At 43.3% G+C, this 25,329-nt stretch overlaps 2 protein-coding genes across 5 annotated transcripts in view; one reads left to right on the top strand and one right to left on the bottom strand.

Annotated features, from left to right (window-relative positions):
- Nucleotides 1–2,083, bottom strand: part of STPG1 (sperm tail PG-rich repeat containing 1) — a 61,950-nt gene extending 59,867 nt beyond the window's left edge. For all 3 annotated transcript variants that reach the window (XM_042244563.2, XM_042244565.2, XM_042244564.2), the window contains exon 1: nucleotides 2,026–2,083. The gene's annotated coding sequence lies outside the window, so the exon portion shown is untranslated. The remainder of the gene's footprint in view (nucleotides 1–2,025) is intronic.
- Nucleotides 2,084–3,955: 1,872 nt separating this feature from the next.
- Nucleotides 3,956–25,329, top strand: part of NIPAL3 (NIPA like domain containing 3) — a 54,044-nt gene continuing 32,670 nt past the window's right edge. For both annotated transcript variants that reach the window (XM_042244561.1, XM_004005116.4), the window contains exons 1-2: nucleotides 3,956–4,060; nucleotides 7,409–7,741. In XM_042244561.1, the coding sequence (XP_042100495.1) occupies nucleotides 7,649–7,741 (93 nt within the window). In that variant the 5' untranslated portion in view covers nucleotides 3,956–4,060; nucleotides 7,409–7,648. The remainder of the gene's footprint in view (nucleotides 4,061–7,408; nucleotides 7,742–25,329) is intronic.

Raw genomic sequence — 25,329 nt, 5'->3', positions numbered from 1 at the left:
TTCCTGCCTGAATGAGCTCAGAATAAGCTTCACTCCTCTTCCACATTGGTGAGTTTTGAAATGTAGGTCACAGCTTAACAGCCTTTAGTGAAGTTTTTGTTACATGAATGCTGGGTCATAATATAAAATATATTTCTTACCATGGATCACAGTCAAAAAGGTTAAAAGACACTGTTCTATGAGACTGTTCTTCAGATATTTGAAGGCAGCAGTCATAACCTATCTCTTAAAAACTAATCGTCTTCTCCATGAGGGACCTCTTCAGCTTCTGCGAAACACTTGTAACATGGGGATTCCTCCCTTCGCTATACTGGGCACCATCTCACCCTGTCACCAGATTTATCTGGGTCAGTCCTCAAACTGCCTTTGGGATGACTTCCTTGGCCACTCTCTCTTGGGAAGCACCACCCATGTCTCTCTAGCCCCATCTGAGTCTGCTTTATTTTTCTCAAAGCACTTTTCACTACCCACATTATATTTTATATTTTATATATATAATATTTTTTGTTTATGATCTTCATCAATAAGACATTCATCACTGAATCCTCAGACTGTTTCCTGGCACACAGCAATTGATCAATAAATATTTGTGGCTTGAATGAATAGATGAATACTAGGAATAGACACATTTTATCTAGAATGAATGGGCTTCCCTTGTGGCTCAGCTGGCAAAGAATCCACCTCCAATGCGGGAGACCTGGGTTCGATTCCTGGGTTGGGAAGATCTCCTGAAGAAGGGAAAGGTTACCCACTCCAGTTTTCTGGCCTGGAGAATTCCATGGACCGTATAGCCCATGGGGTCATAAAGAGTTGGACATGACTGAGCAACTTTCACTTCACTTCTTCACCTAGAATGAATACAGATGTACTCATAATACAACTCTTTCCATCAGGAGCTACATTCTTTAAAGATTTAACTCACATGACTACAACTATAGCCATGTTTTAATTCTACCATCTCTGTTTAAAAAAAAAACCTTTCCGTCTGAACCACCAGGGAAGCCCCATTTATCTTATAGTATTACATATTTCATACATTTAAATGTGTATATTACTGTACAGGTATACCAATATATACTGCAAGTATATACAATATATACTATTGGTATATATTGGTATAAGTATACCAATATATAAAAGTATATACAATATATACTATTAGTATTGGTATAAGTATACCAATATATACTAATATATCACATATTCTGTTACCTTTTAGGTAATTCTATGGGGTTTACATGAGTAGTTTTGACTATATGAGATTTTTATTGATTCAGTTTTAATGCTATAGTGCATCTTGGAAATATTTTACATTTTTCTAAGCACTCTCGGGTAAACAATCCATTTGATATTTTTCTTTAGCTGAGAAAAGTGATTCTAAGAGCTGGAAGAAACTTTAGGAGCTGGCTAGTGCCCGGGTTCGATTCCTGGGTCGGGAAGATCCCTTGGAGAAGGAAATGGCAACCAGCTCCTGTATTCTTGCCTGGAGGATTCAATGGACAGAGGAGCCTGGCAGGCTACAGTCCACGGGGTCACAAGAGTCGGACTCGACCTAGCCACTAAACCACCACCACCACCAGTGATCTCTAGATTCCAATCACACCCTTTCGTGTTACAGATGAGTAAACCAAGGCGCCCAGCAAGGAAGAGGGACACCCCAGGAGATGGAGTGGACCCAGGATAAGAACTTAGCTATTTGCCGTCCACCTGCTGCCAGATGCCCCCAAATGTTTGTACATTCGCCTGGACTGAGGTGGGTGAATCAGTAGCCTACGCCCCTCACCGGAGCTCCACGGGGAAGGCATGCCCTGGTTATTATCGCCACTTTTCAGGTGGGGACTCTGAAGGCACACTCCAGGGAGGGGAGCTTCCAACAGTGGGTTCTTAGGCTCTCGCGGAACCACCTAGCTTGGCATGGGAATTTCGCACGGGGCAGGTGGGGGTCTCAGTCGACGTCTAATGCTGTGCGCCGGGTCCTCCTCCCCACGACCCAGCATTCGTCCCCCAAAAGGGACGGCTTCCTACCTCGTCTGTCCCCCTGGGCTGAATCTGGCCCGCCGGCCTCCTTGTCGCTATGGCAACCACAAGCCTAGCGTTCTAGCTTCCACCTTCTGCCAGCTTCCTGATGAACTCGAGCCAATGGTATCCTCCGTTTCTTTAGCGTGAAAAGTTGTTGGCCAATGAGCAGAGGCATTTCAAAAACCGCTGGGAAGCGGCCAGAATTTTGGGGTTCAGGTTAACTACGTCAGGATGGGCGTGGAAACTTAATACGGGCTTGTCTAGACAACCTCCTAAATCTCGTGATAGGCGCAACGTCTTAGAATTTTGCTCACCCAGAAACCCTGCTTCAAGGAGTAAACCTAAAAGAACAAACATTCACTGACGCCCTGGTAGTCAAAGACAAAAGGCTGATAATGGGCAACAACATACAAGGACAGCCATGGAGCTGCCCAGGTCCAGGCCAATCAGGGATCTTGTCACTCCCCCACTTAGAACCCTCCAAGGGCTCCCCTTTAAACTTAGGGTGAAATCCAAACATCTTCATGTCCCCAGCCCTCTGATCTCAGCTCCTCCCTCCCACGCCCCCAGAAAAATCTCGCACCTGCCACGCTTTCCTTTGGGCAGCTGTTACAATTCTGTCAACCTCGTTCCGCTGACCCGTGTTCTCTCTGAGCTCACTCGGTGTCAGGGTTTGCACCACAACTGCCTCTATCTCACAGTTGAGGTCTCTATCCAAATATCATGTCTTCATCCGTAAAACAGGCGTGAGCCCGATGTCTCACTCAGTGGGTTGTTGAGAGGATCTGGAATGAAATATGAAACAGCGAAGCTCCCTGCACCTGTTAATTATTTTTTAAAATACATTTTATTTTTCAAAAAATTAATTTTTAGTTGAAGGATAGTTGCTATATGATATATTACAGGTGTGCAGTATAGTGATTCATGATTTTTAAAGGTTATACTCCATTATAGTTCTTATAAAATATCGGCTAGACTGTTGTTCAATATAGTGAACAATGTATCAGTTCAATAAGAAGGATATATTGTTCAATATATCCTTGAATCAGTTAGAACTATTACAGTGGTACATTACGGAAGCATTCATCAAGTGCTAGGCTATGGGAGGACTTTTAAGTATTGCTATTGGAAGGACTGATGCTGAAGCTGAAGCTCCAATACTTTGGCCACCTGATGAGAAGAACTGACTCATTTGAAAAGACCGTGATGCTGGGAAGGATCGGAAGCGGGAGGAGAAGGGGAGGACAGAAGATGAGATGGTTGGATGGCATCACCGACTCAACGGACATGAGCTTGAACAGGCTCCGGGAGCTGGTGATGGACAGGGAGGCCTTGCGCGCTGCAGTCCATGGGGTCGCAGAGTCGGACACGACTGAGCGACTGAACTGAACTGAGATGCAGATGTTACCGGGAGGGTGTACTGTGCTGCCAACAGGCGTTCCAGGAGGACAGGCAAGGAGAGGTTTTTTTATGGCCTCGGGGCTGTGGCGGGGAGGGGGAACCGGGCCTTGAAGGATGTGTAGGATTTGAATACCTGGTGAGATCGTGGGGTCGGGGAACAGCGGGAGCAAAGCCGGGAGAGGGCTCCGAGTGTAAAGGCGTGGGGAGGACACCCGGGCAGGTTCCCCATCTATAAGGGCCGATGCAGTGAGCAAGTCACCTGGAGCCTTCCAGACCCAGCCCGACGTCCTCCCTGTGGCCGCTAGAGGGGGCCCTCGCCAGGTGAGCTCGGCGCTCCAGCGGGGCACCGCCTCCCCCCCTACGCGTCCGGCGAGCTCCGCAGTCCAGCCAATCAATGCCCGAGGGCTGTCCCTCCCGCCTCCTCCTCGAAGCCACTCGCCGGCGCCAGATGCCCGTCAGTTTTGACTGACAGGCAGCCTGACAAATCGAATCGCGGCTTTGGAAAGCACAACACAGCAGCCGCTCTGCATCTCTTGAGACGGGGAAGGAATTTAGGAGGGTTGTGCCTCTGGCTTGCTCGAGGAGTCCACGTCCTGTCTCGGAAACCTCTGATCGGTGGGCCTTAGCGGAAACGCCGCCGGTGAGTAGTGATTTAGACTTAAGGCGGGGGTGGGGATGGGGTTGAATTCAGCCTTCGGTTTCAGGAAAAGCCAAGGCATTTGTGATCCTCTGACGTCCCCAGTATACACATCTTCCTTCTTGCTGTCACCAGCCTTGTCAGTTTGGGTCTTGTTGGCTCAGAATGCTGCCTTTTTTTTTTTTTTTTTTTTCCATTTCGCATCGAGGAGAGGGCCATGGGTTTGCCTTAATAAAGGCGATGCCAGGTTTGACCAAATCAGGAAGCGAAATGGAGTGACTTCGTCACAATTGTGCCTGTACACACCGGTTCGGGCTTCCAAGGGAAAGCAGACAGTGGAGTTAGCAGGTGCATGACGAGGGCTGGGGTGGGGGTGGGGGACGCATTCCTGGTCCGTGCTGGCCGCTGGAAGTCATTTCCAGCACACTGGGTGGGGACTGAAGAGTGTAACCCTTTCGTGAGCCAAAGCCCAGGAAAGGGAAAGCTTGTAACTGGCACTCAGCAACCAGAAGCTGAACCGGCAGGTGGTGGGAAAGGGCGTGTTTGAATTATTTCTTTAGAGCCAAATTCTAACTCAGACCCTACTCTTAGGAGCCAAGACCGATGGTTCTCTAATCTAGGAAACCTACTTTGTGGGTTGGTGAAATAATTCTCAGATGAGGACTAGGGGGTGGAGTGAAAGTCATCCTTTAGTGGATTTATCTTTCCCTTTTTGAGTCAGTGACCCCCGTGCTCATGGATGGCTGTGTGGGCCTCAAACTTAAGGGGTGGTGAGCAACACAGAATTGGTTTTCTTGCCTCTGGGGCATATGTTAGACCTGGAAAAGTGTTTTGCAGTCTGGAAAAGAAAGTCATTAGGCAAAGAATATGTGCCTTATAAGGGAAGACAGCTTGCACAGAATTCTTCCAAGGCTTTCTGTCCAAAATGCTACCTAGCTGAAGGGGGAGTTTTCTATCTTTGTGGGCCCTGATGCCTCAGAGGCCTGGGGGCTCCTGAGGCAGAGAGGGAAGCTACTTTTTAAAAGATAATTAAATAAGAGCAACTGCAGCCACCACGAAGGAAAGCAAATACAGAAACCCACCTGGAGAAACCAGCTGATCCTAAGGTTAGCAGGCCTGGATTCCCATCACTGGCTTGGCACATCCTGTGGCTTCTCTGACGTGCTGTGGGTGGGGCTGGCTCTATGGGTTTTATCTCTGGAGTTGCGGTGGGTGAGGCCTTGAGTAAGCCATTCCCTTCTCAACTGTGAAGCAGCCAAGGTGTACCAGGTGCTTCACTGGCCTGTCTAAAGCCAGTCAGTGGGTATGTATGGAGGTCCCCATGCGAGGCTCTAGGCTAGATCTTGGGAGGCAGCAATCAAACAGGGGATTCAGCAAATAGCTTCCCAGAATTTTTGCTTCGTGCCCCTTCACCTCCAGGATGAAAGCCTCTAGGAGTGTCTCAGGGGTTGAAGGAGCCACTCTTCCTTTCTAAGGCATAAAAGTATAGTGAAGAATAATTATGCTTTTCACAAGATTACAAACATTCATAGGGCTTTACAGTCAGGGACGTCTGGTTATGGGGATTTGAGTTATAAGCTTGTCTGATAAGTATATTTCAGGTATATATATATATATATATATATATATATATATATATATGTACTGATTATATAACCTCGTCTAGAGGCAGCAGCAGTCATTTAACTTTGAGGCTCTTTGACAAAGTGAGTCTGGGTTAGATGGTCTTTGTGCTGCCCTTGGCTTGAGCCTTGCATCTGATGTCTCCTAGACACTGAATGCAGTGTTAGTCCTATATCATAGGACTGTGCTGTTCATGCCAGGAGCCAGAATTCCTGGGCCTGGGGCTAGATAACAGAAGGAGCTGGAGGCTACTGGTAGGATGGTGGTGGTTTAGTCACTAAGTCATGCCCGACTCTTTCCAACCCCATGGACTGTGGCCCAACAGGCTCCTCTGCCCATGGGATTTTCCAGGCAAGAATACTGGAGTGGGTAAGCCATAGGAGGCATCTTTCTGATGCCTTGAAGCATGTCAGAAACTTTGTCTGTTTGGAATGTAATAAACCCTCAAACGTGTTGCTTGAGACAAAGAGAGATGTATTCATAAATAAATTAAATAAACTGGTAAGAATAAAATTAATAATAACTGATATTCATTGACCATTTGCTGTACATGCATTTTGTATGCATTATTTCACCAAATTCTCACAACAGTACATAGATGTGGAATATCCATATTTCATAGCAGGGGAAACTTGCTGAAAAGTTAAATGACTTAGCCAAGGTAAAACAGGTAAGCACACAACAGGTCAAAAGTAATGTAAAATATTTTTATATTAATATAAGAAGCTTTGCAAGTATAATACTCATTTGTATGCTTTTTTTTTTTAAACATGAACCTCAAAGAAACCCTTAGCCCTTGTGGTAGGTGTTTTGGCCATGCTCCCCAAAACACTAGGGGTGAACTTTCTCTTTCTTCTCTATTTGGTAGAAAAGCTTGAGATGCCCTGAAAATGTCAGTCCAATGAAGTTAATGAGCATTTCCATCATTGCTGGTTTTACTTAAGGCCATATTATTACCCCTGTTCTACAGGTGAGGCAGCTGAGACTCCCAGAGGCAAAATGATCTGGTCCCTTAGGTCTTCCGCCTCCTGGTCTAATGTTATATCACCCTAGGCAGACCCTCAGGAGCAGGCCAGTTTGTCCATCTTGCATGGAGATAACTTTTCTTCTCATTCCTTCTTTCCTAAGTCAGAATGCAGATGGTTTGTTGTTTTTTATGGCAGAGGAATTTTTTTCTTTCTTTCTTTCTTTTTGGAGTCCTAGAGAAGTCAAAAGAACAGGCCATGTTCTTCTTATATAGGGGAACCTACGGAAAGGTAGCATTTAAATTAGGATATGATGGAAGGAGGGCTTCCCTTGTGGCTTAGATGGTGAAGAATCTGCCTGCAATGCAGGAGACTCTGGTTTGATCCCTGAAAAAGGAAATGGCAACCCACTCCAGTATTCTTGCCTAGAGAATTCCATGGACAGAGGCGCCCAGTGGGCTACAGTCCATAGGGTTGGAAAGAGTCGGACATGACTGAGCAACTAACCCCCACACATATGTATGATAGAAGGAAGGAAGTGAAAGAGAAGAGGAAAGGGGATTTTAAAGGACTGGGGAAAATGGTTTTGAGGTAGGTGAGCCATATCTTTATTAAGTGGCCAGAGGCATGATGTGATTTTTTAAATGGCCTCACTTCTCATGGCAGCTTGTGTTTTGTCCTAATAGTAATCTCTTCTCAGGTAACAAATCCAGCTCAGTGTTTCACTGTACATGCATTTTTAATGTTCTTCCCCTTCTGCTAGGGCACCACGAGAGTCAGGAAACGTGTCCCCATCTGTCTGCCTGAGAAGAAACCTAGAAACTGGCACGTCTCTGAGTGAAGATGAGGAAAAGGCTGTAAATTGGCCAAAAGAGCCTTGAAGTACTCTTTCCACATGAGGAGGCGATGGCTGGTGGAAGGAGGTGAACCTCGCCGGGAAAGATGGCTTAGCAGCACCTCCAGCTACGGATCTAGGCCAGCTGGCCTGTGCCCTTAGCCCGCCATGGACGGAGCTTATGGTGCAGCCCTACAGCTCCAGCAGCTCCTGCCCACAAGCAGTGCCAACCCCGTGAGAGAGGCTTCCTTCTCCTACAAGGCAAGAGCTTTTATTATTTTTTAGATTGGGGATTTTATATTTTTCTAATGAGACAGTCACATGGGGAAGTATTGGCTAACAGATACATCCAGGGTCTGCGTGCTTATCACTGACAGAAACAGGCAGCCCCTTCATGTGTACAAGAGAATGTGTAATCTAAAGAAATGTTCATTGAAATACATAAAAAGGAATTCATTCCCCCTAAGAAGGTTTGACTTTAAAAAATCACCGGCTCCGTTACTTGGAGACAACCTTTGTTCCTGTTTTTGTAAATTTCCTTCCTGTCTTTTTCCGGTATTCCAAATTTGCGGTTGGAGAGGTTTGTATCTCAGTTGTTTTCCTTAACCTTGTTGATGGACTATTTCCCTGTGTCACTGAGTGGTGGTTGGAAGTGTGCTTTCTGAACGATTGTCCAATCTGTTGAGCTGCTGTATCAAAGTCTGTGGGACAGAACCTCCTATTGTTGGCTGTTTAGCTTGTTTCTAATCTGGGGTGACTGCAGATGCCACCGTGAACATCCCAGAGTGCATGCCCCTTTGCTATCTCTAAGAATTGGGTAACTCTGAGAGAGGTAGTTTCTCCCCACGTAGCAAGGTCACAAATGCCAGAGCATCGAAAATACAGAAAATAAGAAAGTAGAGTTCATATAATTAGCCTTGGGGTGAATGGATGCCAAATAGACAAACACAGAATCTAAGAAGACATAGAACACGTTCCCTGATGAGGTGTCTAATAAGCTTTCATTTTTATCCTCAATTCAGTTATTTATTACAGAAATATCTTCCTTCCAGAACAAAGATAAATAAGTTGTAGTGACTCTCCCAGAAAGCTTAAGAATTGAGGTGTCAGACAGGCATGGGAACAAAGGGTGATGAACTGACCTGAAAGGGTGGGGGGAGCAGGGATAAAGGAAAGAAGATCAGTCTTCAAATCCCTACCTGCTCCCACCTCAGTAACCTTGGACGTAAGGCTTAACTAACCCTCAGAGCTTCTCTTATGGGTAGGATGACGGCAGTAATACCTCCCTCCACCCTTCATTCCTTTAGGGCTGCATAAATCAACGAAAAAGCACCTAGCCCAGCGCTAGGCATGCGGGAGGGGTTTGACTCACTGCTTGACTCAGAAATATCTCATGGTTACAAACAGCAACAGGTGAAGATGCACAGAGCAGAGGAAGGAGTAGTTCATTCCGCCTGGGGGTAGGGGAAGGGGTTTCTAAGGGGAAGCTTGCTCTTTCCTTCTTGATTTTGTTCAGGCTCTTTTAGTTGCAAGAAATAAAGGTCCATTTCAGAGAAGCTTAAGCAAAAAGAAAATATAAGGCTACATGGTAGCTCATAGAACTCAAGGGCAGGAAGGGCAGTGAGGCTTGAAAGGTACTAGAAAGAACTCTTACACCCACCTTCAAAGGAAGGAGGATCTGATTGGCCCAGCTTGGATCAGGTGTCTCCATTGATCCAATCAGTACTGGCCGGGGGTGGAGTCCTCCAGCAAACAGGATTTTTGCTTGCTGTGGGCTTGAGTCTGGATGGGCTGCTCCAATGTCGTCTCTTACCTTTGGGGAAACCATTGAGAGGATGCAAGTGCAGCTTGATCAGCGGGCTGACCTCAGAAACAAGCCTGTGCCCTGAGTTATAGCCCCGCCCTCGCCCACCCTAGCAGAGAATGGATTCTGATTGTTGAGGGAGGGTGGTCTGTGAAAGAGACCAGCAGGCTGAATTGCTGATGACTAGCATCCCCAAGGGTCTCTGACTCTGGAAGCTTTACCTCAAACTGCAAGAGTTGGACCTTAGTTTCTTCTGTTTAGCAAGTAGGAATTTCAGCTGAGCTATATGCATAGCTATATGCATGCCTCTGCTGACTGGGATGGGAGCTATATAGGTCACTGAGATGGCTTTTCCCTAAAGGTGTCTAGGAGGGAGGCGGGGAAAACATTTCCATAAGTAACTACCCTTCCGGACAGAATTTGGCACAAAAAGAGAGATCCAGTAGGCTGTTAAGAGCATGGCCTTTGAAATCCGGGAGACCTGGCTTCCAGCCCCAGTTCTATCCCTTTGTGGTACTGTGTGCGCATGCTTAGTTGCCCAGGCATGTCCAACTCTTTGCAACCCCACGGACTGTAACCTGCTAGGCTCCTCTGTCCATCGGATTCTCCAGGCAAGAATACTGGAGTGAGTTGCCACGCCCTCCTCCAGGGGATCTTCCCAACCCAGGGATCAAACCCGAGTCTCCTGCATTGCAGGCGGATTCTTTACCGTCTGGGCCACCAGGGAAGCCCTTCTGGTATTACCGCTTGGGGAAGGTCATGTAATTCCTTTGCATGTCCACATTAAGTTCATCCTATAGGGTGGTCATGAGAATGACCTGAATTTGCAGATTAGGAAACTGGAAACTGCCTGCACCATTCCCTGTTTTCTGCCTGTGGAAATCCTACCCACCCTTCCACCTCCAACTCAAATATCACCTTATCCATGAAGCCTTTGTCAGTCTTCCTGGCGGGAAAATATAGGTCCTTTATACTTTTATAACCAATTCACAGTTACTATGGTTGTCGTAATAATAGCAGCTAGCATTAGTTGTGTTTGCTATAACAGGAACTGTTCATTCTCTAAAACTCCCAGAAGGTAGGTACTTGTATTTCTGTGTTTTACAAATGAGGAAACTGGCGCACAGAGATTAGTTAACTGGCCCAAGACCACACAGTTGCTTGGCTGCAAAACTGGGATTTGAATCAAGTCTGTGTGCTGCCAGAGCCCTTGGTTTTATCCACCACTTCCTGCTGCCTGAGCTTCCCTGGTGGCTCAGCTGGTAGAGAATCCGCCTGCAATGCAGGAGACCCTGGTTTGATTCCTAGGTTGGGAAGATCTGCTGGAGAAGGGATAGGCTACCCACTCCAGTACTCTTGGGCTTCCCTGGTAGCTCAGCTGGTAAAAAATCCGCCTACAATGCAGGAGACCCTGGTTTGATCCCTGGGTCAGGAAGATCCCCTGGAGAAGGGAAAGGCTACCCACTCCTAGTATTCTGGCCTGGAGAATTCCATGGACAGAGAGGAGCCTGGCAGACTACAGTCCATGGGGTCGCAAAGAATTGGACACGACTGAATGACTTTTACACACACACTTCCTCCTGCCGACGTTGTGCCAGGCACTACATGAGGCCCCTTCTCTCCCTGATACTGTTTAGTAAGTGTCGAAATGGCAGTGGAGAACGTAATGCCTCACTTGCTGGGGAAGGTAAACGTCAGGGAGCTGGCTTGAGGCCAGGTCACAGGTGTTGTAGAGACTGTTAGCCGGTCTGCTGCGTCCATTGCATTTGAATGTGAATGGCTCAGACAGTAAAGAATCCACCTGCAATGAAGGACCCCTGGGTTCGACTCCTGGATAAGGAAGATCCTCTGGAGAAGGGAATGGCAGCCCACTCCAGTATACTGGTCTGGAGAATTCCACGGACAAAAGAGCCTGGTGCGCTATAGTCCATGGGGTCCAAAGAGTTGGACACGACTGAGAGATTAACACGTTCACACTTTCAACCCTCAGAGCAAGCCAGAATGCAGTTTATACTTAACTGTTAGCATTTTAAGTTCAAGGGACTATGGGAAGTCAGCTTAAATAGCAGGCAATGAGTCTTGTCACCATAGTACGGTAAGTCCCCTCTGTACGAACCTTCGAGTTGTGAACATTCAAAGCTGCAAGCATGCCCCTGTGTGCCAGCTGTTGTATTGTACTACTGTACTCTTCAAGGTACTATACTGTAAGGTTAAAGATGTTTTCTTTATTTTTTATGTTTGTTGGTTTTTTATGTACTATCTGTATGAAAAGTTTCATAAACCTATTACAATACAGTACTATATAGCCGATTGTGTTAATTGGGTACCCAGGCTCACTTTGTTGGACTTACAAATGAATTAGACTTTTGAACGCACTTGTAGGTAGGGGACTTACAGAATTTAAATAGAGGCTCTTGTTGGCAGATGTGAAGAAGGCATTAAAACAGGAGATCTGAGCTGAGGTTTCACTCCGATACCAATATCCAGGGTATCGTGCCTCTGTGACCTTTGGCTGCTTTTCTGAGAATAGTTTCTTTTCTTTCAGAGTTATAGCTGGTGAAAGATCAATTCTTGGATCAGAGCATATCAGGGCCAGAAGGGTCCTTAGCGGTGTTGCTAATAACAATAATGATAAAAAAATGAAAATTATAAAAATAATAATAGCAGCGGCTAGAATTGTTTTAATATTTATTACCTGTCGAGTGATGTTTAAGCATTTGCCTTATAACGTGACATTCCTAGGAGTGTACAGTCAGCTCCATTTTTCAGAGGGGATGCTGAGGCTCAGAGAGTTAAGGCGATTCTTTTGAAGTCACGTAGCCGTCAGTGGCAGAGGCAGTAACCCCAGCCCAGGTCTGCTGACTTTCGAAGTCTGTGTTGGTAAGCTGAAGCAGAGGGGAAAAAGACTCCGGGTTTGCTGGTCCTTCCTGCCTTTGGGTCTATTGGAGCCATGGCTAGAACCTGCCCCTTGGTGAGAGCACCGAGGTTTCAGTCCGCACCTTTTGTTTTCATAATGCACAGAGTCACTGATCCCAGGGTCAAATCCTCATTCTGGGTTAGCCATTCAGATGTACTCATGAGCACTTAACACTTTAAATAACTTCAGTGAAAACCCTTGGGGTGGTTCTTCAGCCAAAAGCAGAGCCCGATGGGTGGAGAAAGCTCTTAGTGGTGTTCAGAGATGAAGGCCGCTGGCCGTGTCCTCTTCCCTCCCTGCCAGCAGGCCTGGGTGCTATTTCACAGTTTCCAGTGCTGAGGTTTGGAGGAGGAACTTCATGTCAACTTCTCTGAGCCTTCCTTTGCTCATCACTAAACTCCTTCAAGCTCGTGTGCTAAAACGGGACTCAGAGTAATACCCACTTCACAGGGTTATGTGTGGCTCAGAGGTGATGTGCCGAAAGGCCTTAGTGCTATGCCTGACATATACACATATATAATACGTATAACTGCTCCATAAATAGTGTCAGGTGCCCTGCTGGTTGTCATCTCCACTCTGGATCTCCCTCCACCAGGCACTTGAGGGCGGCTAGTAGATGTGTGTTCAAATTGTGTAACCCCTGGGCCGCTGGCAACTTCCTTGCTTGACTTTAATTCTCTTGAAATCGAGCCAGTCACAACTTCACAGGGCTTTGGGGCGTAATTAGGGTTGACGAAGCCCTTTGAAACACTCGGATGAAAGGGTGTTAAGTTATATTGCTGTTACTAACCATGTCTGTCTGTAGCTACTTGTTAGGTGTGGAGATTCATATGCTTGTAGAAATGGCTTTTAAAAGTAACCTCAGCTGCTTGGGGCATCAGTGGGAATGTAGCACTTACAAGGTGGGGACCTTTTTTTCTTTTTTGGCCACCTTTGAAGTCCTTCAACCTCAGAGAACACAGTGGGAGACAGAGTGGAGGAGGGATTCTCATCAAGAGACTGGAAGTCAGACCTCTAGTCTCGCGTCCTCCGGTCCTCACCTTGGGCACCTTATTTCACTTCTCTGAGCCTTCCTTTGTACATCGCTAAACTCCTTCAAGCTTGTTTGCTAAAACAGGACTCAGAGTAATACCCACTTCATAGGGCTATCTGTGACTCAAAGGTGACGTGCAGAAAGGCCTTAGTGCCAGGCCTGACATATATACATATGTAATACGTATAACTGCTCCATAAATAGCAGCCTTTATTATTTTTAATTTATTTTATTGAAGTATACTTGAATTAGAATGTTGTGTTAATTTCTACTGTACAGCAGAGAGGTTCAGTTATACATATATATATTTATATGTATAAATATATGTATATACACATATAATTATATTCTATATATATACACTCTTCTTTTCCATATTCTTTTCTACTGTGGTATCACAGGATATTGAATATAGTTTTCCGTGCTATATAGTAGGATCTTGTTTATCCATTCCATATAAAATAGCTTGCCTCTGCTAATTCCACACTCCGAGTCCATCCCTCTGCCCCACCACCCCACCCCCTGCTGGTGGCAACCACAGGTCTGTCTTCTGTGTCTGCTCCTGTTTTGTGGGTAAGGTTGTTTGTGTCATATTTTAAATTCCACATATGAGTGGTATATCACACGGTAATATTTCTTTTTCTTTCTAACTTCACTTAGTGTGGTAATCTCTAGCTGCGTCCATGTTGCTGCAAATGGCATCGTTTCATTCTTTTTTTTTTGGCTGAGTAGTATTCCATATCTCTGATACCATGTCTTTATCCAGTCTTCTGCTGATGGACATTCAGGGTGTTTCCATGCCTCAGCTATTAGAAACAGTGGTCCAGTGAACACTGGGGTGCATGCTTCTTTTCAGATTAGAGTTTTATCCAGATGCATGCCCACGAATGGGGTTGGTTTGGTCACATGGTAACTCTGTTTTTAGTTTTTTAAGGAAACTCCACACTGTTTTCCATGGTGACTACATTTACATTCCCACCAACAATGTAGGAGGGTTCCCTTTTCTCCACGTCCTTTCCAGCATTTGCTATTTGCAGACTTTTTAATGATGACAGTTCTGATTGGTGTGACGTGATACCTTGTTATAGTTTTGATTTGCATTTATCTGATAATTAGTGACACTGAGCATCTTTTCACGCGCCTGTTGGCCATCATATTGTTACATCTTCTTTGGAGAAATGTCTGTTTAGGTCTTCTTCTCATTTTATGATTGGGTTGTCTGGGGTTTTTTGTTAATTGAGTTATATGAGATGTTTGTATATTTTGGAAATTAAGCCAGCCTTCATTAGTATAGTAACCTTTTAGCCTTGATTTTGATGTTGAGATGGGTTTATCCTTGTTAGTTTCACAATTTTCATTCCGGGTTTCACACCTCCACAGCCTCCTCTCTGATTGACTTGTCTGTTTGGCCACAGCTGCTTATGTCCCCTCTTTACTGCCCTTTGGCAAGTTGTTAACAACACTGTCAACCTAAATAAACCTAGGGAGAAATAATCAAACAAAAAGAGTTCATTTGGAATTCGAGAACTGCAGTCCAGGGCATACAGATTCAAGTATCAATTCAAACAGTAAGAGTCAAGGGCTTTTAAAGGTGAAGGGAGGCTTGCGTTACCAGGGATTTTCATTGGAGTTAGAGACAGAAGCTCCTTGTGGCTAAGTGTGGTTGAGCTCTAAGGCCATCACTGGAGGTGGGGGAAGTCGTTACTGTGACAAGTTGCACGTGGGCTTACAGAGTCCTTGGAGGTCACGGTTCCATCCTGTGAGGATGTATGTAAGGTCCATCTCCTTAATGGCCTCACAGCCCCGTTTTAAAACCCCTTGACTTAAATGAGTCTATTTTGTGCCACATTTCACAGCACCTTCTCCAACAGCCATGTAGACTTAGTCTTTTCAGAGGACAGCTTGGTCTCCCTGGTGAAAATAATACAGCGACTACCAGTTATAGGTCGAACCATATGAATCTTCCACCTTTGTAGGTCAAAACTGGTTGGATATCAGCCATTTCATATGGTTCACCCTAATTCTAAGTTGCTGTGTTAAGTGTTTCTTCCAAACAATCTCAAAAAGTTTCTGCACCAGCTCCGGCAGAGGAGCACTGCCCTTCCACCCAGCAGAGCAGAGAGGAGCCGAGGCTCAGCAAAGCAGATCCCACCATCCTGCCTACCCTGAGCCTGCACATGTGCGGCCCATACCTGCCCTCTGAACAGCACCAGCCGGGTCTCAGTTTCTGCACGACTCCTGGAGCCTGTTCCAGCTCTCCTCTGTCCCCCACTACGGTTTAGATAAGGCAGCTTTGAGGTGTTGTTGGAGCAGGAACCAGTCTTCTACCTGCCCAAGACAGTTCCTGCAAAATTACTGCCAGTTTACAACAATTTGCTCATTAGCATAGGTAAACTGAGTTATTAGGGTACCTGTCTGGCCCCAAGATCTTTGCCTGTTATGAAGCTCATGTTCTTGCTTTCAATCCTAAGAACCAAACACAGAGTGAAGGACTTCCTTTGAAGTCCTCAAACTTGACCCTCCAAGGAAACAATGTATTTTCTCACACTTTCTTTTAGTAGACATCTAAAACTTAAAACTTTTCAGTACAGATTTAAATATCTGCAAGGCATATAGTTCCTAGAGCATTTAAATTCTTTTTTTTTTTTAACTCTCATATATACTTAACTAAAGCCCCCAAACTAGAAAGACCACTTGATAACATACCATCAGTCTTCTGAAAAAACTCTTCTTTAACAGTTGGAAATTCTACATCTTTCCTTTTCCTCCCTAAGTTCCATTTCCCCCACAGAATATTATCCCAAAAATGTGTGTTGACTTAAAAATTCACCACGCAAGAGTTGTGAGTTTAAGTTTTATTCAGAGACCTTACTGAGGACTATAGCCCAGGAGACAGCTTCTCAGTAGCTCTGAGAAAGCTGTTCTGAAGAGGTAGGGGGGATAACCAGTTTATATGTGATTTTTTACTAGGAACACATGCAGTAAAATATACATCTGGGTAAAAGATTATTGCTAGTCCCCCAAAACTCTCAAGTTAATGATTTTTGTGCTTTATTTTTTTTTATGTGTGGGAAGATTCAAGAATCTCGGTTCATTAAATTTTTTCCTGAGATATGCATTTAACTTTCTAAGGGGCCTGTTTATCCAAACACAGAGCATCCTGTTGTTTTCTTAATGTTGATCAGCCACTGCAACAGATTGCAGCCTAATCCTTGTAGAATTGGGTGGTGAGCAAAAACACTCTTTGTTCTTCTTTGTTTACACGTGTCTGTCTTTTAACAGTTAAAATTTTTACGGAAATACCTATCATACTTCTCTACAAGAAAAAGTGTAGAGTATGTAACCAAATTTCATTTAAAAAATTTTCCTTTGACATAAGGTTCATAGGTTTTGATTCAAATCAGAATTCTTTATATAATTGAATAAAAGCAATTGATTAATGCAGTAAAAATTTTATCATTTTTGAGCAAAAAATAATATTGTTTAGAAAAATATATCTGAGAAAAATAGGACTTTCTTTTCAATATTTAAGGTGCATATTACTAACTGGTAGATGAGATAGAATTTAGCATCTGTTCTGTTGCAAGCTTTGGTTATTATGGCTAGAGGAGCTTCTATACATAACCAGAATGGAAGAAGTGTAGTGAATCACTGAATTCTTTCAACTCCTTCCGAGTTTTGTGCTAAAAATCAGGTAGTGATAAACTATTTTTATTGACCTATCAGTTAACAGTATGTTTAAGGCCTCATTCATTTGTGTTTACAACGACATACTAGACACACTTAATTTAAAAAGGGGTTTGTTTTTGCTTTTACAGTTTCCATGACGTTTACCCAAAAAGCACTATCAATATGCTAGTAACTTTTTTCACTTAGGGCACCTTGCATTAACCTGATCTATCCAGAAAAGATTGGGGAAATTGAAATATTATAAATTTAACTATACCTTTGCCCTTACTGTATTGTAAAACATATATTCACACATGTATTTTAGCTATATGGGCTTCTCCAGTGACTCGGTGGTAAAGAATTCACCTGCTGATGCAGGAGATGCAGGTTCAATCCCTGGTCTGGCAAGATTCCCTGGAGAAGGAAATGGCAACCCACTTCAGTATTCTTGCCTGGTGAAACTCATGGACAGAGGAGCCTGGCAGGCAACAATCCATGGGATCACAAAGAGTTGGACACAACTTAGCGACTGAACAACAACAATATATATTTTAACTATAGAATATAATTCAAATATTTACTATAAATATTTGTACATGTATTTTAATTATAAATACTTTATACTTTGCCTGAATATATTTTTTATGAAAACTTAGAACTGTGGATGTAACCTAATTAACAAAGCTAGTCTTTATTGTCCAAACATCAGTTAAATCAGACTTTCTGATTTCAAATATCCTAACAAGGGCCAGAGTATCCTATTCTAATGCCTGTCATACCTTCACAGAAATATGTATGAGAGAGGAAGAGAAGATAATTCCATGAATTGGCATTTATCACTAATGAAACCTCCCAGGAAACAAAATTTCAGAATTCCCCTGGGTTTCTTAGTGGTTTTACAGCTTGGGGCAGTGTACCAGTGTAAGATTGTACGTGAGTGAGAGACAGGCCCTTCTTTGATGAACTTGGAAGAAGCTATTGAGAAAAGTGAGAAAGGGACGCTGTAGGAAGCCAGCGAAAAGCCTGGATGGAAATGAGGGTCTAGTGGCTGAATCCCTTACAATGCCCAGTATCAGCAAAACCTTTGTAAAAGAAGGCCTCTAGGGCCCCCAGTCTGAAGATTACGGCCTTCTAAACCTTGCCATCCTGATTTCTCTCTTAGAAGCAGTCGTAATGACTCAGAGTCTCCCTATTATCTCCAAGCCCCAAACCAAACCGTATGAGATAGAAAAGCCCCCTCCCAATCCGGCCAGCCCACCCCTTAAGCCCTATCCCTCTACACTCAGTTTTCTTCTGTCTTTGCTAGAAGATAGCCCCAGCTACAGAGAAATCCTCACTGGTCCTCCAACTCACACACACACATCCCCTTTTACATCTCAGGGCCTCTGAGCCCATTTCCCCCGAGCCCATTTCCCCCCTGGATCTTATACCTCCACACCACCTTTCCATCCCTCAAAGGTGCCATGCTCATTCCCACCATACGGGCTTCCCGCAGGATGTAGAATGGCTTTCTGCACCTCACCTCCACCAGTCTACATCTTCAGATCTCCTTGTGAAACTGTTCTTCAGAGGGGCTTCCCTGATTTCCCTTAATCCTGCGTCTCTCACACACTGAATCAGGCCTCTGTGCTTCTCTAGGTAGCGCTAACTGAAGTGTGATTGCTAATAATCAGGTGTTTAATATATATGGTCTGAGGACAGGGACAGTGCCTGGCACGTTGACAGTCAGTGCATGGCATACACTAGGCAGTGATTAAATGAATAAGTGTCTGGAATGCTATTCTTCCCTTCTCTGTAAAGTGTCTGTATTCTGCACTAGCCTAGGAGCCTTTGAGTCAAGAACCGATTCCCCAGTCCTTGAGAATAGCTGCTAATTACCAAGTACCTATCCTGTGTCAGGCATTGTTCCAGAGCTTTATACATCACACAGTTTGACATAACAGTTAAGAGCATGGGCTCTAATGTCAGACTACCCAGGTTCCAGTTCTGCTTCATCAGCTTTCCAGCTACCTCATACCCTCGGTGCCTCAGTTTCCTTCAGTTCAGTTCAGTTCAGTTGCTTAGTTGTGTCCAACTCTTTGTGACCTCATGGACTGCAGCACGCAAGGCCTCCCTGTCTATCACCAACTCCCGGAGCTTGCTTAAACTCATATCCATTGAGTTGGTGATGCCGTCCAACCGTCTTATCTTCTATCGTCCCCTTTGCCTCCTGCCTTCAATCTTTCCCAGCATCAGGGTCTTTTCTAATGAGTCAGTTCTTCACATCAGGTGGCCAAAATATTGGAGTTTCAGCTTCAGCATCAGTCATCCCAATGAATATTCAGGACTGATCTTCTTTAGGATGGACTGATTCGATCTCCTTGCAGTCCAAGAGACTCTCAAGGATCTTCTCCAACACCACAGTTCAAAGCATCAATTCTTTGGCACTCAGCTTTCCTTGTAGTGCAACTCTCACATCCATACATGACTACTGGAAAAACCATAATTTTGATTAGGCAGACCTTTGTTGGCAAAGTAATGCCTCTGCTTTTTAATATGCTGTCTAGGTTGGTCATAACTTTTCTTCCAAAGAGCAAGCGTTTTTTAATTTCATGGTTGCAGTCACCATCTGCAGTGATTTTGGAGCCCAGAAAAATAAAGTCTGTCACTGTTTCTATTGTCTCCCCGTCTATTTCCCATGAAGTGATAGGACCAGATGCTATGATCTTAGTTTTCTGAATGTTGAGCTTTAAGCCAGCTTTTTCACTCTCCTCTTTTACTTTCAAGAGGCTCTTTAGTTCTTCTTTGCTTTCTGCTGTAGGGGTGGTGTCATCTGCATATCTGAGGTTTTTGATATTTCTCCCGGTAATCTTGATTCCAGCTTGTGCTTCATCCAGCCCGGCATTTTGCATGGTATACTCTACATATAAGTTAAATAAGCAGGGTGACCTTATACAGCTTTGGTGTATGCCTTTCCCAATTTGGAACCAGTCAGTCGTTCCATGTCCAGTTCTAACTGTTGCTCCTTGACTTGCACACAAATTTCTCAGGAGGCAGGTCAGGTGGTCTGGTATTCCCATCTCTTTAAATTTTCCACAGTTTGTTGTTTACTGTAAAATTAAATAACAGTACCTACCTTATGTAGTTATTATGAGGATTAAATGAGTTGATATGTATAAAGTACTTTAAACAGTATTTGGCATGTAGTAAATGCTCAATAAATGTTGTTGTTTGTCATTATCATTATCGTTTCTGATCTAAACAAGCCTGGTCTGTCAGTTTACAAAGACCGAGCTATCTCTAGTAGAAGAGCTGGCCAGCCATTTGAAAAGAACTCAGCCATGTAAAAATCCAAGACCCTGGATTTCGAGTATGGCCTTCCACTGCATCTGCCACACGATACTGAGCCAAATACTTCCTTGTGACCAGAATGAGTTCCTCCTTTAAAATTCCACCCCTTCTTTTGCGGCATGTATCACATTCTCCCATTATTTCCTTTTATTTGTGCTCAGATTAGGCCATTTATTCAGGAAACATAAACTGAGTATCAGCAAAGATAAGTGAGAGATGGAGAATCCAATACAATATCTTTTTAAATGAAAGGAATGCAAAAGATAATGAAGAAATTTGCAACCTAAGGGGAGAAGGGAGAGATGCTACATAGGAGCGAAGTTTTGTATACTACTGAAATTAAGATGGTAATTATAATCACTTCACTTTCATGCATTGGAGAAGGAAATGGCAACCCACTCCAGTACTCTTGCCTGAAGAATCCCAGGGACGGGGGAGCCTGGTGGGCTGCCGTCTATGGGGTCACACAGTCGGACACGACTGAAGCGACTTAGCAGCAGCAGCAGCAGTGTAATCACTAGGAAGACAACTCAAAAATATATGGTAAAAGGGAATTAAAATGGTACTCTAGAAAATATATCTATTTGACGTGAAAGAAGGCAGTAATGGAGAAATTGAGGAATAAAAATAGACATACAGGGGGAATAATAATGAAATGGCAGAAGTCCCTCTTATCAGTAATTATATTAAATGTAAATGGATTAAACTCTGCCCAATTAAAAGGCAGAGATTGGCAGAAATGATTTTTTTTTTATATGACCCAAATGTAGCCTATCTATAAGATGTCCTTTAGATTTAAAGATACAAATAGGTTGATGGTAAAAAGATGGGAAAAGATATTCCATTCATTGTAACCAAAAGAGAGCTTGAGTGGGTATATTAACACTGGACAAAATAGACTTTAAGACAAAAATTGTTATGAGAGACTAAGAAGGACATTATGTAATGATGAAAAATTCAGTCCATAAGAAGATATAGCAGTCGTAAAATATATGCACCTAACAGAGCCTTAAAATATATGAAGGAAAAATTGACAGAATTAAAGGAAGAAAAAGTTCAACAGTAAGAGTTGAACACTTTAATACCACGTTTTTAATAATGGATAGAACAACTGGACAGGAGATCAGCAAGGAAATAGAAAACTTGAACAATACCACAAACCAATTAGAGCAAAGAGACATCTATAGAACACTCCACTCAAGAGCAGTAAAATACACGTTCTTCTCAAATGCACATGGAACAGTCTCTGGGATAGAGCATATGTTAAGCTACAAAACAAATGTCAAGTAAAAGATTGAAGTCATATAAAGCAGGGGTCCCCAACCTCTTGTCGGTAAACTGGTACCTGTTCATGTCCTGTTAGGAACCAGGCCCTGCAGCAGGAGGTGAGCAAGGACAAGCAAGCAAAGCTTCATCTGCTGCTCCCCATCATTCCCATCACTTGTATTTCCATCTGAACCACTTCTCTCCTCTGCCCGCATCCTTGGAAAAATTCTCTTCTACAGAAGTGGTCCCTAGCTCCAAAAAGGTTAGGGACCTTTTTGATTCAAAGCATGTCCTCTGATCACAGTGGGATGAAATAAGAAATCAATAACAGAAGGAAATTCACAGCAGCAAACAGAGAAACTCACAAATATGTGAAAATGAAGAAAGAGAAATTAGAGACCAGCTGATCCTACAAGCCCATGGAAATACCAGGGACTCTAACTAGCCAAAACAGTCTTGGGAAAAGAAGAACAAAGTTGGAAGACTCACACTTCTTGATTTCAAAAATTTTACAAAGCTGCAGCGATCAATGTGTTATTGGCGTAAGGATAGATATGCAGATCAGTGGACTATAATACAGAGACCAGAAGTAAACCAATACCTCTGGGGTCAACTGATAGTTGACCACGGTGCTAAGACCACTCAACAGGAAAATAATATAGTTTTTTCAAACAGATGATGTAGGGTCAACTGGACATCCACATATAAGAAGATGAAGTTGGATTCCTTCCTCATATCATGTAAAAAAAATTAATTCAAAATGGACCAAAGACCTAAATATTCTTGGAAAGAGTTTTTGGAAAGAAAGAGTCTTGGAAAGAAACATAGGTATCAATTTTTGTGACCTTGTATTGGACAGTGTTTTTTAAAATTATGATGCCAAAAATCACATAGCAACAGAAGAAAAAAATAATCAATCTTAAAACCTTATGTTTGTCAAAGCACACTGTCAAGAAAATAAAGCTTTGACTCATAGAATAAGAGAAAATATTTGCAAATCATACATCTGACAAAGGTTTAGTATCTTGTAAAGAAAGCTGAGCACCGAAGAATTGACCCTTTTGAACTGTGGTGCTGGAAAAGGTGGTGTTGAGAGTCCCTTGGACTCCAAGGAGATCCAACCAGTCCATCCTAAAGGAAATCAGTCCTGAATATTCATTGGAAGGACTGATGCTGAAGCTGAAACTGCAGTATTTTGGCCACCTGCTGAGAAGAACTGACTCATTGGAAAAGACCCTGATGCTGGGAATGATTGAAGGCAGGAGGAGAAGGGGACGACAGAAGATGAGGAGGTTGGATGGCACCACCAACTCGACGGATATGAATTTGACTAAACTCTGGTAGTTTGTGATGGACAGGGAAGCCTGGCTTGCTGCAGTCCATGGGGTCGCAAAGAGTCAGACACTACTGAGCGATTGAACTGAACTGATATAAAAAAATCTTATAACTCAATACTAAAAAGATAATAAAAATAATAAAAATCTTTTAACAAATATACAAAGAAATCTTACAACTCAATAATAAAAATTTAAAAATATAGGCAAAGGGTTGCACAACATTGAAAATGTACTAAATGCTTACTGAGTTATATGTTTTAAGATGATTAATAGCCTATTTTATTACATGTAAATTTTAAAAAATAGGCTAAGATTTGAATAAACAATTCTCTGAAGAAAATAAAATAATGGCCAATATATAGCTGAAGAGATACTCAACATCATAAGTCATTAGGGAAATGCAAATCAAAACCACAATTAGATACCATTTCATACTCTTTGGTATGGCTATCATAATTTTTTTTGTTAAGAGGAAAATAGCAAGTGTTGGCAATGATATAGGGAAATTAGAACCCTTGTTTGGTGGGAATGTAGATTGGTGTAACCACTATAGAAAACAACTTGGCAGTTCCTCAAAAGTAAAACATAGAGTTACTATGTGACTGAACAACCCCACTCCTACTGGAATAGTCCCAAGAAAATTGAAAACACACACACACTTATATATGCATACATATATGCACACACATATAATGTACACAAATGTTCATAACAACAATCAAGATAGACAAAAAGTAGAAATAATTCAAATGTAATTGAAGGACAGATAAACAAAATGTGGTCTATCCATATAGTGGAATATTACTTGGCCATAAGAAGGAATGACGTGATGATTTTGTTATATCAACCCTGAAAACATTATTCTAGGTGAAAGAAGCCAGTCACAAAAGACCACATATGGTAAGCTTCCATTTATGTCCAAAATAGGCAAATCCATAGAGACAGCTAGTAGACTAGTAGTTTCCAGAAAATGAGGGTAGGGGAAATGGGGAATGCTAAAGGGTTTGGGGTTTCTTTGGGGGGGTGATGGAAATGTTCTGGATTTAGTCATCAGTATGGCACAATTTGGTGAAAACTGGACGTTTTTGAAGTTATGCGGCAACTTTGCCTAGAGGTCCAGTGGTTAGGGACTTTGTGCTTTCGCTACTGAGGGCCCAAGTTCAATCCCTGGTCAGGGAACTAATATCCCACAGGCTATGCAGGGTGGCCAAACAAAAACAGATTATGTGGCAGCTCTGGAAATCAGATCCAGCCCCACCCCCGCAGCCCCTGTTTGTTGTGATTTGTTATTGTTTGCTTGGTTAGTGATTTTTCTCAACTTTTTTTGGTAAAGTCTGTATTTTCCGTTGTGTGTGGCTCACCCAAGTCTGTGTCTGTTAGCTTGGGGGTCCGTTTGTGTTTCAGTAGAGTTCCTTGAATGCCTAGAGCAAAAATAAAACAAGACAAAACTTTCCCAGGCTTTGCAGACTGGCTCTGCTGGGGCACTGCTCCAAGGATTACCAGTCTGCTTACAACTCTGTCTGAATCCTTGCTGCTTCTCCTCTGCCTGAAGGCTACCAGAGGTGAAGGCTTGGCATCTTCGCAAGTGTTTTATGGAGCACACATCCAGCCCTGGGTATGTGAATTGTCTTCTTGATTCCCCAGGATCCTTGGGAGCTTTTGAAAGCCCTTCCCAACTCACCTTGTCCCCCTGTATCTTCTTTCCTGGCCTCTTCCTGCCCAGGCTTTCCCTTCTGTCTATTGTTCATCCCTGTGCTGTCCCTTGCCCCAGGCTGCAGCATCCAGTACTTGTGCCTTTAAATGCTTTTGGCAATAGCATCCTGGAAGCTTCCCACCAACCCTGGACCGCCTCCAAGTCAGGCAAAACAAAGGCAAGCCTTTGTGCCAGACAGGTCAGAATCCACAACCACAGTTTCTAAAAAATAAAGTCCTTATTGCTCCCTCTGTCCTCATGACGACCATAGGTCTGTAGTTTAAGGGATAGTTGGCAGGTGATTTAAAACGCCGCAGTGCTCTCTGCCCATAAAGCAAACGCTTCTTTCTTCACCAGGCCTTCCCCTGCTTGTTATAAGTTTTTAACTAGACTCCACAGTTCTATAAAAATTGATTCAGACAGTGTTTACGAGTTCATTCATGGTTTTTCTGGAAGGATAGTTCCTTGGAGTTCTTTTATTCCACCGTTTTCAGTGACATTACTTGTAACAATGTGAATACACTAAAAAACAAAACATTTTGAAAAGGTCAAAATGCTGACTTTTATGGTTTTTTAATTTTGTCTCAATAAAAAAGATAGTGACAAGTTCAGATATCTGGGTTCATAGAATGTCCTTAAAAGGCTTTTAGAGCCAGACATTAAGATGGGACGACATTAAAATACCTTAACTGAGCAAAAAAGTGGGAAACCACCAAACATAGAGTGATCCAAAGTCAGATCAGTGGAAGATCAAAACCACCCGCTTGTAAACATCTGGAACAGGGTCACACCTTCAGTCC

The sequence above is a fragment of the Ovis aries genome, chromosome 2 (genome assembly GCF_016772045.2).
Source record: "Ovis aries strain OAR_USU_Benz2616 breed Rambouillet chromosome 2, ARS-UI_Ramb_v3.0, whole genome shotgun sequence".
Lineage (NCBI taxonomy): Eukaryota > Metazoa > Chordata > Mammalia > Artiodactyla > Bovidae > Ovis > Ovis aries.
The sequence above is the reverse complement of the archived record's forward strand: the minus strand, read 5'-3'. Positions and strand labels throughout refer to the sequence as shown.